Source organism: Hemiscyllium ocellatum, chromosome 43 (genome assembly GCF_020745735.1).
Source record: "Hemiscyllium ocellatum isolate sHemOce1 chromosome 43, sHemOce1.pat.X.cur, whole genome shotgun sequence".
Classification (NCBI taxonomy): Eukaryota; Metazoa; Chordata; class Chondrichthyes; order Orectolobiformes; family Hemiscylliidae; genus Hemiscyllium; species Hemiscyllium ocellatum.
This window is the reverse complement of record NC_083443.1, coordinates 22,295,062-22,310,403: the sequence shown is the minus strand read 5'-3', so window position 1 is coordinate 22,310,403 and position 15,342 is coordinate 22,295,062. Positions and strand designations below refer to the sequence as shown.

Sequence of the window (15,342 nt, the reverse complement as noted above, 5' to 3'; positions counted from 1 at the left end):
ATATTTGAGGCACTGGGGAAGTCCAATAACTGAATGGACCCCCATTGTACTTTGGCTGAAAGGCCTCAGACAGTGAGCTTTCCCACGATGCCTTGGCAGCAGCTGCCCCAGTCTTTAGTGTGTCCCTGAGCACATGGTCCTGGACTGGGGAATGTCTGCAATGCTCAGTCGAGGTCAATTCCTTGCTCTGGAAGACAAGCAGGTTTCATGCAGACAAAAGAGTGTCTTTTACTGAGTTGATCATCCTCCAGGCATGGTTGATGTTTGTCTTCATGTGCATCCCGGAAAACAGACCGTAGAGCACGGAGTCCATCATCACAGAGCAGTTCAGGATGCACCTCGACAAAAACCACTGCATCTTCCTGCAGACTTCCTTTACAAAGGCACCTTCCAGAAGGAAATGTATGACAGTCTCTACTTCCCTCTGTCCGACACCCACTTCATGGGCTGTGTGCAGTGGCATTGAGAGTCTGGGCGTACATGAAGGATTTCATGGGTCGCTTCTCACCACCAGCCAAGCGATGTCTTAGTGCTTATTGGAGACTTCTGGTGAGTTGCTGTAAAATCCATCTGGTTCATTCATGTCCTATAGGGAAGGAAATGTGCTGTCCTTACTTAGTCTGACCTATATGTGGCTCCAGACCCATACAATGTGGTTGACTGCAAAGTGCACTCTGGGCAATTTGGGATGTAATAAATGCTGGCCTAGCCAATTCAGCTCATATCCCAGGAAATAATTAACTCAAAAAATCTATAATTTTGGCAGAAGTATCCATATGTAAATACACTTTGTAGTGAGGTTGCAGCTGCACCATGGGAAAAGAAAGAGAAATGGACTTATTTTTTGTCCAGCTTTGCTCTGGTGTGTTTCAACATACAACCAGCAGGGACTGAATAATCCCAAAGGTACTGTAATGGTTGGCTCCCATTGAGATGCGCAGCACAGAAACAGACCATTCTATCCAACTCATCCATGCTGATGAGATATCCTAAATTAATCTAGTCTCATTTGCCAGCACCTGGCCCATATCGCTCTAAACCCTTCCTATTCATATACCCATCCGGATGCCTTTTAAATATTGTAATTACCACCCTCTACCATTTCCTCTGGCAGCTCATTCCTTACATGCACCACTCGCTGCATAACATTTGCCCAGAGGTTTTTTTTATATCTTTCCCCTCTCAAACCCTCCAACCTTGTAAATCTTTTCTGAATCCTTTCAAATTTCACAACATCCTTCTGATAGGAAGGAGACCAGATTGCACACAATATTCCAAAAGTGGTCTAACCAATGTCCTATACAGCCGCAACATGACCTCCCAACTCCTATACTCAATACTCTGACCAACAATGGAAAGTATACTAAATGCCTCTTCACTATCCTATCTACCTATCCTAGCAGGTCTCTTTGTTCAGCAGCACTCCCTAGGACCTTACCGTTAAGTGTATAAGTCCTGCTAAGATTTGCTTTTCCTCGCAGTACCTCGCATTTATCTGAATTAAGTTCCATCTGCTACTCCTCAGCCCATTGGCCCATGTGATCAAGATCCCATTGTACTCTGAGGTAACTCTCTTCACTGTCCACTACACCTTTTGTAAATCTGTGCTCGCTCTTTTCGAAATGTTCTGCTATAAAACCCTTGTTGATTTTTGCAGATGACACCAAAATTGGAGGTGTAGTGGACAGCGAAGAGGGTTACCTCAGATTACAACATGACCTGGACCATATGGGCCAATGGGCTGAGAAGTGGCAGATGGAGTTTAATTCAGTTAAATGCGAGGTGCTGCATTTTGAGATAACAAATCTTAGCAGGACTTATACACTTAATGGTAAAGTCCTAGGGAGTGTTGCTGAGCAAAAAGACCTTGGAGTGCAGGTTCATAGCTCCTTGAAAGTGGAGTCGCAGGTAGCTAGGATAGTGAAGAAGGCATTTGGTATGCTTTCCTTAATTGGTCAGAGTATTGAGTACAGGAGTTGGGAGGTCACGTTGCTGCTGTATAGGACATCAGTAGGCCACTGTTGGAATATTGCGTGCAATTTTGGTCTCCTTCCTATCGGAAAGATGTTGTGAAACTTGAAAGAGTTCCGAAAAGATTTACAAGGGTGTTGCCAGGGTTGGAGGATCTGAGCTATAGGGAGAGGCTGAACAGGCTGGGGCTGTTTTCCCTGGAGCGTCAGAGGCTGAGGGGTGACCTTATAGAGGTTTACAAAATTATGAGGGGCATGGATAGGATAAATAAACAAAGTCTTTTCCCTGGGGTCGGAAAGTCCAGAACTAGAGGGCATAGGTTTATGGTGAGAGGAGAAAGATATAAAAGAGACCTAAGGGGCAACTTTTTCATGAACAGGGTGGTATGTGTATAGAATGAGCTGCCAGAGGATGTGGTGGTGGCTGGTACAATTGCAACATTTAAGAGGCATTTGGATAGGTATATGAATAGGAAGGGTTTGGAGGGGTATGGGCTGGGTGCTGGCAGGTGGGACTAGATTGAGTTGGGATATCTGGTCGGCATGGGCAGGTTGGACCGAAGGGTCAGTTTCCATGCTGCATGACTCTATGACTCCATGATTGGACTTCACCATCTTCTCCACGACCAATTGTATAATTCCATTGTCTCTCGAGCTCCCTTTTTAATAATGGGGTTGTATTCACTATCGTTCAATCTGTAGGAACTATTTCAGAGTCTAAAGCATCTTGGAAGAAAAACACCACTATTTCCAAGGCCACCTCCAAGTACTCTGGGATGTCGATTATCCTGGGGATTTATTAGCTTTCAATTTAATCAATTTTTCCAGCTCTCTTTTTTTTTCCCAAAGGAAGAATGAATGAGAGATCACTGCAGTAAAATGTTAAAGGCATGCTCTCTGAATAGAGAAACGATTGGTGGTGATTTATCCAGAGGGTCATCATGCCTCTGGCAATGGGAGAGATTAAGAAGGAGAGTGCTTCAGTGGTAAGCTCAGCCAGTGTGGGTATTAAACCCATGCTGTTACATCCAGCCAACTGAGTTAACTGACACCCCCCTCTCCGATTAATGCAATGGAATCTTCTGACAACACTGGCTCAACAGCCAAGATAGCAGCCACCCAATGTTTCATGGCAGTAATATATACTGCCAGGGAAATAGGCAGACCTGTCAGGGTGTGCTATATTATGGTGTGGACAAGTCTTTTCATTTTAGAGAATAGATTATGCACGGTCTATGTGAAATTCCCAGTATGCATCTCTATGGCCTTGAACAATTGTGCACAATTTCACTGGAAGGCTTTATTTTCTAAAAAAAATTCATGATATATGGATATTATTACCATTTGCTGCTTATCCCTAACTATCTTTGAGAATGTGGTGTTGAGGCATCTGAATGGCTCATTCAGCTTTTTCAGATGCAATTAAGAGTCAACTACATTGCTATGGGTCTGGAGTAACATTTAGGATGAACCAACTTAGAACAGCACAGATTTTCTTCATTAAAGGACATCAGAAAACTAAATGCATTTTTCTAGCTATCCAGTTGTTACATAAACACAGTTACTGGAATAGCATTATATTTCCAGATTTATATAAATTCTCCAGGTGTAACGTGGATATTCCAGGAGTGAGGCAGCTGGTGACCTAAGGGGCAACTTTTCACACACAGGGAGGTATATGTATGGAATGAGCTGCCAGAGGAAGTGGTGGAAGCTGGTACAATAGCAACATTTAAAAGGCATTTGGATGGGTATATGAATAGGAAGGGTTTGAAGGGATATGGGCTGGGTGCTGGCAGGTGGGAGTAGATTGAGTTGGGATATCTGGTCGGTATGGATGGGTTGGACTAAAAGGTCTGTTTCCATGTTGTATATCTATGACCTCCAATTTTGGTGTCATCTGCAAACTTACTAACTATACCTTTTATTCTCACAACTAAATCATTTCTATGAATGACAAAAAACAGTGGACGCAGCACCGATCCAATCCTCGTGGTACACCACTGGTCACAGGCCTCCAGTCTGAAAAGCAATCCGCCACCACCAACCTCTGTTTTCTATCTTTGAGCCAATTCTGTATCCAAATGGTTAGTTCTCCCTGTATTCTGTGTGATCTAACCTTGCTAACCAACCTCCCATGAGGAACCTGCAGAGGAACAGTCAGTTGTGGTCTTATTGTTGAGCAGGCTCAAGAGCCCTACGGTCTATTCCTGGCCTATACCTTGTTTTCTTCATTATAAGTAAAGGGACAAGTGGAGCATATTCATTTTTTTAAAATAAGTTTTTCTTGAGTCAAATTCTGCAAATGCAAAATTGAGGTAACACTGCATACTTCTTTGCTGCCTTGCAATTGTATTATTTGTAACTGTTCAGGAGATTGCCTCCTATTTGCCTAAAAAGGTCCAGTCTAATTAATCATTTTGCTTTTTTGTTTCAGGGTAATATCTATCAAAAATTACAATCCAAAGATAAGAATTATAACACAGATGTTACAGTATCATAACAAGGTCAGAATCTTCTTTTATTGATTATAGAATGCTGTTTTGATTACTCTCTTGAATAATCTCATCATTTGAGAGAGCTGCAAATATTGACTGACTCTGGAGTCCAAACCCTGTGCTTTAATTGCAAAGTCTTAGGGTTAGTGCAGAGTTCTGCCATTTGTTTTCAACAAGGGAATGGCACGCTGCTGGTTGATGAGACAATCCTTGCAGCACAGTCAAGGCCGTTCAGTTTATTGTGGTCATACTAACATCGTGAAAGAGCCATTCAGTTGGTTCCCAATATCGCCGCCGCCCCCAGCCCTGGGAAAGCTCTGTGTATCTCTGTATAGTTTTCTATGCTTCACCCAGGTTTTCATGCATTTGCCCCTGAAGTAACCAGTCAGCCTCCACTGCTCTCCAAGGTAGAGCAACAGTCAGGTTGAAATCTTGGAGGAGAAGGTTCAATATTGAAGATATAAGCAACGACCCTGGGCAGGTGGGTTCGCTGCCTTGGATAGGGGATTCCTGCTCCATTTGACTGACAAGCAGTCCTCATCTCTCCTCAGCTGCCCAGTTAAATCCAGAGGACAGCTATAAAAGGGAGGCAGCCCCCCTCAGTAGAATTTTGAAATGAACTTCCTGCCTCCGAAACCAGTTTGCTTGTGAAACTTTCCTCATCCTACCTGATACCCCCAGTTCTCCTGAATTTGAGGTAAAATTCTCACAAACTCCATTGCCTACACAAAACTCAGTCTCCTGAACTTCAAATCCTGAAGAGGGGTAGGTTGAAGGAAATCACAGCTGCCGAGAATGAGGGAAAAGTGAAAGCTATTTGTTGAGAAAGGCAGGGATATCGGGAAGACTAAAGGAGAAGTGGGCTAGGATCTCCTGTTGCCTGTTCCCTGGGGAGAATCAGAAGACAAACAAACAACGAGAATGAATAGTCTAACAGAAAATGACTTGCTCTATGTATGCTCAGTATCGTTTTCTTTCTCCAGACTGAAAGCATGGCATGTGGCATTGAAACAGAGAGATATTTGATATTATGTGCCTGTGCCAGTAATATCGCAACCTGATTTGGATCCAAGCTGCAGACTTGCAGCAGATGTTTCTGCTCCTCACATTTTCCCCTCTGTCTTGCTAATGCAGGATTTCCTTGGACTGATGGAAAAAAAATACATTTTAATGACATATTTTTGTAGAAAGCATAGAATGTGACTAGAAGAAGCACAAGGCAGAGTGTCACTTAAGGAGAGCTTGGAGTTCAGTTTGTTGTCAGGAAGTATTTTTACAGCCCTTGCACTGGCCTCCCTGGGAATCTTACTGCACAGGAGTCCAAACTGCTGTCAATAGCAGTTGCTCCTCTCTGTGGTCACTACCTGGAACTGCAGAGAGTGAAACTTGTCCCCTATCATGGTACCTTGCTGTTTTTGAAGGAAGAATAAGCATTGAGGAACTCATTTTGAAACAGAGTTTCCTTTCCCCTTGATTTAGTTCGTCAGAAGTTTAGTGTGAGGAACCTGGGCAATCTTTTACCTTCCTTGCAAGGAGAGTCATGGAATCCCTACTGTGAAAGCAGGTCATTCAGCCCATTGAGTCCACACTAACCCTCCAAAGATATCCCATCATTCATGGGTCATTTTGATGAACACTTTTCACACAAAAGGACGTGGGATAGTGGAACTTACTTCAATCCTAAAAAAAATACAATGTAGAGGCAGTGGGTTCAATTGGAAATACCAGATTTGAATTTGACAGATTTCCACTAGGCTATCTTATTGAGGGTTACAACATCAATGCAGTTGAATGGACTTAAGATACAGTTAACTCACAGTTTAGTTGAATGGCTTAACCAGGCTTAAGGTGCCAAGGACTTTGTCCTCTCTGTTTTCTCTCGCAAACGACTGCACTTCCGAGATCATTGTACCAGGCACTAAATCCATTCTTAGTTTCACAGTTCAATGTATCTTGAATGTTTCTGCGCAATCTATCACTCCTGGTGTAAGTCTTCGCTATCCACTGGTGTTGATGGCATAGTGATATTGTCACTGGGCTAGTAATCCAGAGACATGAGTAATATTCTGGGGACCTTGGTTCAAATCCCACATCTGCAGATGGTGATAGTTGAATTCAATCTGGAATTAAAAGACTAATGACCATGTAACCATTGTCATAGAAGCCCCTCTAATTCTTACCTGGTCTGGCCTACATCTGACTCCAAACGCACAGCAATGGGATTGACACTTGACTGCCCTCTGCACTAGAACCACTGACTTCATTACAACCTTGGATTGAGTATGAACAAAAGAGACAAATTTCAGCAGTGAGCTGAGATTGGCTGCCGTTGACAAGAACATCACATTTGACCAAGTATGGCATCAAGGGTCCGTAACGAAACTCAAATCGGGGAAAACTGTCTGCTAATTGGAGTGATACCTGGCACAAAGGCTGTTGTGGTTGTTGGAGGTCAGTCATCTTAGCTCAGGACATCACTCAGCGCAGTATTCTATCCCCAGCCATCTTCAATACTTCATCAATGACCTTCCCTGCACCACGAAATAAGAATTGGGGATGTTTGCTGATGATTGCATAAATTGAGCACCATTCACACCACCTCAGTTAGTAAAGCAGCCCATGTCGAAATGCAGCAAGACCTGGATGCAAAGCAGATTTGGGCTGACAGGTGAAAAGCAACTTTGGAAGAATTCTGAGCTATCGTCCCATGTTCCCATGAGCATTCTGTTTCAAAGAGGGTTGTGCAGCTCAGCACTAGCTTAATAGGTAATGGTACGGTCTGACGTGGTAGTGGTAGATGAGACTTCAGGTTCATTTTCTCATATCGGCACGGTGGGCGGCACGGTGGCACAGTGGTTAGCACTGCTGCCTCACAGCGCCTGAGACCCGGGTTCATTTCCCGCCTCAGGCGACTGACTGTGTGGAGTTTGCACGTTCTCCCCGTGTCTGTGTGGGTTTCCTCCGGGTGCTCCGGTTTCCTCCCACAGTCCAAAGATGTGCGGGTCAGGTGAATTGGCCATGTTAAATTGCCCGTAGTGTTAGGTAAGGGGTAAATGTAAGGGTATGGGTGGGTTGCGCTTCGGCGGGTCGGTGTGGACTTGTTGGGCCAAAGGGCCTGTTTCCACACTGTAAGTAATCTAATCTAATATGTTTTGTATCAGTTGAACACAGCTGAAGCAACAGTCAAGGAATTGTACTTGGCCCCAGTGACCCTAAGGCAAAGAAGGGGGAAAAAAATTAGCCAGACTTCCTATTCCTCATGACTACCCCTCTCCTTCCCATGTACCTCCCTCATCCTGTGCCCTCAATAGAAAGTGTGCGTGTGGGTGTGGGGTGATGACGGAATATTTTTGGCCATTAAACACAGTATGGTTACATAACCTCCTGACATTTGCTGTCTGAGTGAAGAAGGGCCAATTCAGTGAGGTATTCTTCCCTAGTCCTGTCCAGAGGGGCAGTCAATGGTGAGAGTATAAATTGCTCTTTGTTAACACGTTTGTGATTCCCACTGTGCAAGAATCTTTGCTGCCCCTAGAAGTACAGGGAAGGAAGTTGCTCAGGAATCAAATTTGAAAAATAATCAAGCAGACTGTCCTACTTCTCCAGTTCCAAAACCAATCAATCGATTTGATTTTGAACAGAATTTTCACTTCAATGGTTAAGATCTGTCTAGTTTGGAATGTTGCTACCATTTTTTTTCTTGCATATGTATTTGAAATGACAATAAAGTACATCTCTTCAAGTTCAGGGATTCTCACACCTGTAAAATGTCAGCTAGCAAAATGCAGCACTGACAGCCCAGGCACAAGGTGGGCAGGGGAGGCCGCTTTGTATCAGCTGTATGTTCCACGCTTGCTATTGGAAAGGCTGCAGCTGCTCTTGTTTTTGTAGTTCATTACAGAACAGAAATGCTACACTGGCACCTCTGCATGAACAATATAAAAATAAAACAAAATGTTTCACCAACGATATTGGAAAGGTATGAAAGGCCCGAGGGAGCTCGCTCTGAATGGGCAACAGATGTGAATCCAGATTGAAGTCCAGTGTGTTTGCTGCACACTGCTGCAATGCCACCCTATTGTTTGGGGTTCCCAGGGAAAATAAAGGAGACAGTTAGTTCAAACTTTTCGTGATGCACTGCATATATTTTCATGATGTATGGGATGGGGAGGTGAGGGGGAGCAGTATGAGCAGAATTGAATTTGTGCACTTCTCTTTTATTTTTGCTCTCCTCTGCTATCAGGCCCATCTGCTGAACATACCCAGCTGGAATTGGCGGGAAGGGGATGATGCAATCTGCCTAGCTGAACTGAAGCTGGGTTTTATAGCTCAAAGCTGCTTGGCTCCAGGCCTCTCTACAATGCTGGCCAATCTCTTCTCCATGAGATCGTTCATCAAGGTATTGTACTGTCTCTTCATATTAAGCCTGAGAAAACATTCATCCTACTTGTCATTCTTTTGAAAAAAAAGCATATATCTTGAAGGAAAAATGCAAAAAGATGGAAGATGTTGCCATGTTTTATTTTGTGTTTAACAGCAGGTGTCCTCCACATACCACAGTTTTTAATATGGGCCAGCGCTTCAGTAATTCAAATGGAGTGTGAATCTGAGGTTGCTTTCTTGGGCTTGAATTTAGTTAAACTAACTGTGCACAGGTTATATGTTTGGTGCAGTGCTTAAAATGTGATTGTTGCCAAACACATAGAGTGCTAAGCTGTTAAGAGGTGAAACCCAGATGGGTTTTTTGATTGCAAGCTGTATATATACAAGAGTCTGCATTGCCAATTGACTCCCCTATCATTTCCACCAAAATGTGTGGCATCAGCAAGGGGCTACTTTCTGCCATCCTTTGTCTACAAAACTGCCATCGCAGCTTTTTTTCCCTGTACAGGTAAATGCTTGTGGTGCATGGATGATTAACGATGCACTGCTGCATCCACGTTCTCCCAAAATTATAGGCTAACAGGTTGTATCTACTTCTGAGGCCAATGTTGGTGGGTTCAACTCCCACTCCAGGGACTTGAGTCCACCAATCTAATTCAGCACTTGGGAGCAGTGCCAAAGAAACATTGCACTGTTAGGGGTCCAATCCTTTGGATGCCACATTAAGAGGTCCTGTCTTCTCTCTGAAATGGAGCTTAATTATTTCAAAGAAGAGAAGCTAAGTTAACTCTCTGATTCTAGGTATTATTCATCCTTCAGTCAACAGCAATAGAACAGACTATCTGCTCTTATCATATTGTTGTTTGTCGAAGTTTGCTACACGTAATTGGCTGCTATGCTTTCTATATAATGTGTCTTGGGGCATCCTGAGTTTGTGGAGACACAGTGTTAATGCAAGTCTGCTGTTCTTTCTATGATTTTTTTTCCCCAGTGTTCTTGATGACAGTCTGAGAACAGAGATTATATTCAAGATGTAGTGGCATTTTAGAACGTAGACCCTTGATGTTGCATCGGTCTGTGAAACCAATCTGAATCCCATCTCACCTACCCTATTCCATTATCACCCGTATGTCTATCCAATGATCAGTTAATTGTCCTTAAAGTTGGTGAGTCTACTAAAGTCGCAGGCAGGCCGATACATGTCCCTATTACTCTCTGAGTAAAACAAACTACCTCTGATATCTGTCCTAAGTCTATCACCCCTCAATTTAAAGCTATGTCCCCTGTGTTAGCCTTCGCGATCAGAGGTAAAAGGCTCTCACTGTCCACCCAACCGTCTGATTATCTTGTATGTCTCAATTAAGTTACCTCTCAACATTCTTCTCTCTAACAAAAACAGCTTAAGTTCCTCAGCCTTTCCTCCTAAGACCTTCCCTCCATTATCAGGCAACATTCTAGTAAATCTCGTCTGAACTCTCTCCAAAGCTTCCACATCCTTCCTATAATGCAGTGACCAGAACTGTACACAATACTCCAAGTGCGACCGCACCAGAGTTTTGTACAACTGCAGCATGACCCCATGGCTCCAAAACTCAATCCATCTACTAATAAAAGCTAACACACCATATGCCTTCTTAACAACCCTATTAACCTGGGTGGCAATTTCAGGGATGTATGTACATCGATACTGAGATGTCTCTGTTCAGCTACACTGGCAAGAATCTTACCATTAGCCTAGTACTATGCATTCCTGTTATTCCTCCCAAAGTGAATTACCTCACACCTTTCTGCATTAAACTCCATTTGCCACCTCTCAGCCCAGCTCTGCAGCTTATCTATGTCCCTCTGTAACCTACAACATCCTTCGGCACTATCCACAACCCCATTGACCTTAGTGTCATCCGCAAATTTACTAACCCATCCTTCTATGCCCTTATCCAGGTCATTTATAAAAATGACAAACAGCAGTGGCCCCGAAACAGATCCTTGTGGTACACCACTAGTAACTGATCTCCAGGATGAACATTTTCCGTCAACCACCACCCTCTGTCTTCTTTAAGCTAGCCAAATTCTGATCCAAACCTCTAAATCGCCCTCAATCCCATAACTCCATATTTTCTGCAATAGACTACCATGGGGAACCTTATCAAATGCCTTACCGAAATTCATATACACTACATCAACCACTTTACCCTCGTCCATCTGTTTGGTCACCTTCTCAGAGAACTCAATTAGGTTTGTGAGGCACGACCTACCCTTCACAAAACTGTCTTGACTGTCTCTAATCAACTTATTCCTCTCTAGATGATTATAAATCCTATCCCTCATAACCTTTTCCAACACTTTACCTACAACTGAAATAAGACTCACTGGTTTATAATTACCAGGCTTGTCTCCACTCCCCTTCTTGTATAAGGTCCTCCAGTCTTCTGGTACTATTCCTGTAGACAATGATGACATAAAGATCAAAGCCAAAGGCTCTACAGTCTCCTCCCAGGTTTCCCAGAGAATCCTAGGATAAATCCCATCCGACCCAGGGGGTTTATCTATTTTCAGATTTGCTAACTCTACCTCCTTGTGAACCTCAATCCCATCTAGTCTAATAGCCTGTATCTCCGTATTCTCCTCGACAATATTGTCTATTTACAGTGTGAATACTGATGAAAAATGTTCATTTAGCACTTCCCCTATCTCCTCTGACTCCACACACAGTTCCCACTACTATCCTTGATTGGTCCTAATCTTACTCTAGTCATTCTTTTAGTCCTGATATACCTATAGAAAGCCTTAGATTTTTCCTTCATCCTGTCCGCCAACAACTTCTCATGTCCTGACCAGGCTCTTCTTAGCTCTCTCTTTAGGACCTTCCTGGCTAATTTGTAACTCTGAAGCGCCATAACTGAGCCTTCATGTCTCATCCAAGCCTCCTCCTTCCTCTTAACAATAAAAACGTTTTGTGGCATTCCTGACCATGTGACTGAAACATGTCACAGTGTGAATCCTGTAAACTGCAGGTGTTGTTGGCTGAGTGAGTGAAAAAAACTCAATGCCACCATATCCTCAAAATCTCCTTGAATATGTCATCAGTTTGATATCCCACACAGATGGATGGGATTTCATTGTGCCTTGTCCTGAAATAGGCAATCGTTCTTTACATTATGGTTGAAAAGTTGTGACTAAAAGCTGATGGTATTCTTGTCTATGAGTGTCTTGTCGCACAAAGATAAATTTTGCAAAATTATCACATTGAGAGGCATAGGGATAAAATGGAACTTCTCCGAGATCACAAAATGGGTGCTAACTAATTGTCCACCAACGGACAGGTTATTTTTTATTTCAAAAATCTACTTTATTCATATGTTATAGAGTCATAGAGATGTACAACATGGAAACAGTCCAACTTGTCCATGCTGAGTAGATATCCCAACCCAATCTAGTCCCACCTGCCAGCGGCCCATATCCCTCCAAACCCTTCCTATTCATATACCCATCCAACTGCCTCTCAAATGTTGCAATTGTACCAGCCTCCACCACTTCCTCTGGTAGCTCATTCCATACACGTACCACCCTCTGCGAGAAAAAGTTGCCCCGTAGGTCTCTTTTATATCTTTCCCTTCTCATCCTAACCTATGCCCTCTAGTTCTGGACTCCCCGACTCCAGGGAAAAGACTTTGTCTATTTACCCTATCCATGACCCTCATAATTTTGTAAACCTCTATAAGGTCACCCCTCAGCCTCTGACACTCCAGGAAAAACAGCCCTCACCTGTTCAGTCTCTCCCTATAGCTCAAATCCTCGAAACCTGGCAACATCCTTGTAAATCTTTTCTGAACCCTTTCAAGTTTGTAATATATATCATGGTCAAAAATGTGTTTCAGTTCTGTACAGTAGCATATGAAGCTTGACTCTATCCAATAAACAAACCAAAGGCTTCTCTTAGTTGTACAAGACTATATTTACATGCATTTGATGCAGTAGAAGGGTCCGATAACTGAATGGACCACCATTTAACTTTGGCAGAAAGGCCTCAGACAGTGGTCTTTCCCCACTGCGCCTTGGCAGCAGCTGTCCCAAGCTTTAATGCTTTCCTCAGCTCATAGTCCTGGATCTTGGAATATGACAATCTGCAAAATTCAACTCCTTGCTGTAGAAGACCGATAAGTTTCAGATAGACCAAAGAGCGTCTTTCACCAAGTTGATGGTCCTGCAGGTGCAGTTGATGTTTCTCTCAGGGTGCGTCCTGGGGAGCAGACCGTAGAGCAGACTCCCATGTCATGGAGCTGTTCAGGACGAACATCGACAAAAGCCACTCCATCTTTCTCCAGACTTCCTTTGCAAAGGCAATGGACAGGCATGCGTCAACTCGTTCAGTTGAGACTTTGCAGATTGAAGTGCATGCCACTGTGTGACGTAACCCTGCTTTATATGCAATGACCATCACAGTTGCTATGGGTAATCCTAAATTCTTCAAAGAATTTATATGGAGCCCATGACCTCTGGAAATGCTTCACTGTCAATTAATTAGTTTGAAGTATTGTTTAATTCTCTTATAAGTCAATGGAATTGCAGAGAAGGTGGGTCTGTAAAGGGTGGAAAATTTGCTTCCACTTTGTAGCTCTGCCAGAGTTGAATTGGTCCTATAATATGGTATGACACATCAGTGCTGTATGGGGGTAGTGTTGCATTGCTGGAGGCATTTAAGTGAGATTGTTAAACAGAGATTCCGACTGCCTCTTCAGGCAGATCTGAAAGATGATTGCCTTGTGGCCTTGCTAACTTTTGTTGTTCAACCAATGCCACCAAAATAGTCTCCTCGCTCATTACTGTTTGTGAGATTTCATGGTGTGCAGGTCAGCTGCCTCATGTTCAAAATAATTTATGGGCAATGAAGCCTTTTAATCCTCCTGAATCATGAAAGGCTCAATGTAAATGTCAGCTCGTCTGAGTTTAATAGATTTTGTTACTGTGCTTGGTATGCATGTTAGCAGTTGCACAGAAGGGACCTTCTGATGCTCAGTACCACATATTAGCATGTGTTTCAATCTGCAAAACCATGTTAGAGTCAATCTGGCATGTAGTTTGTGCTTGCTCAATTGTGGGAGGAATCATTAAGAAGTTCAGGATGACATGACCCAGTAATGAACAAATTTCAGCAATATTTGTATTGTCAGGGATTGAAATGCCTTTTATGAGATTCGTTATTGTATTCCCATTGAAGGATGCACCTTTATTCTTTATTTGTTTCACAAAATGTGGACTCCAGTACAGCATCTTCATCCGTGCCATAAAGACAGTAGCGTATTTTCAGTATCTCATGAGACACAGACTTGACAATGGTGCTTTCTGGCACACTTACAGCTGTACCTCATTCGCTGTGGCCGAATATGACAGTGAACAAACAGTTGAGAGGAAAATAGACATGTATATTTGATAGAAATAAACATCGATGGAATTAGAAGAAGTACTAGGAGGTGCATAACTACTGGCAGAGGCTAATTAGGCTGATTGGCTTTTGTTTTGAAATGTAGATTTTATGTAATACTGTGAAATTCATTGACAATTTGGATTTGTCAGCAATATAGCCACATCAGTTAAATCACACACCCAACCCCAGGTAATGTGATTAAAATATTTTCAAAAGCCTGACAGATCCTGCCCAAAGTAATCTGTTGTTCATAAAAATGAATGTTTAGAGGACCACCAATTGTGGACTGTTGGAAGAACTTAAAGGATGTCGTTTATGGTGTGGGCTCTGTTGAAAGTCATTTATCAAACCACCCTAACCTTGTGGCCTTGACAGAGAGTGTATTCCATAGAAATAAATAGGCTGAGATTTTAAAAGTCTGAGCTACATATAAGATGGTTAAACATACCATAATGCATTTATAATGATTCTTGAACATCTTTGATTCATGTGCTACTCTCCTGTGTTTATAAGCAATAAAGGTTGGTTCTTTTGTATGCAGTCTCTAGCTATCAGCAGTATGCCACTGGAGGTATTCTGACACAGCTTTCAAGATACTCAGCTAGCATTATATAAGGTTTCCAATGTGAAACTCAGGCTGCCGGTTTATAGTTCTGTCCTGAGGAAGCAAAGCAGGAGTTTTAGTTCAATACAGGTTGATACATTTGTGATAATATCATTGCATTTGCTACTGCTGTGCATTACACTGCTGGCTTACACACAGTGCCTGCATTTCAAAACATGATATGAAGCTGACAAACTCTTGGTAGTAGATTAGAGTGGTGCTGGAAAAGCACAGCAGGTCAGACAGCATCCGAGAAACAGCAAAATCGACGTTTCGAGCAAAAGCCCTTCATCAGGAATAGAGTCAGGGTGCCTGCAGAGTGGAGAGATAAATGAGAGGGGGGTAGGGGTGAGGAGAAAGTAGCATAGAGTACAATAGGTGAATGGGGTGAGGATGTTAATACACAAGCCTAGCATTTCAGGCTGGTCAAGGTTTACAATGCTTATTGTTAAATCTTCGTGA

The 15,342-nt window shown here is 42.8% G+C and overlaps 1 protein-coding gene across 7 annotated transcripts in view; it reads left to right on the top strand.

The window, feature by feature from the left end:
- Positions 1 to 15,342, top strand: part of kcnma1a (potassium large conductance calcium-activated channel, subfamily M, alpha member 1a) — an 858,112-nt gene that overhangs the window by 626,143 nt on the left and 216,627 nt on the right. For all 7 annotated transcript variants that reach the window (XM_060854015.1, XM_060854014.1, XM_060854016.1 and 4 more), the window contains 2 exons: positions 4,408 to 4,477; positions 8,712 to 8,867. In XM_060854015.1, the coding sequence (XP_060709998.1) occupies positions 4,408 to 4,477; positions 8,712 to 8,867 (226 nt within the window). The remainder of the gene's footprint in view (positions 1 to 4,407; positions 4,478 to 8,711; positions 8,868 to 15,342) is intronic.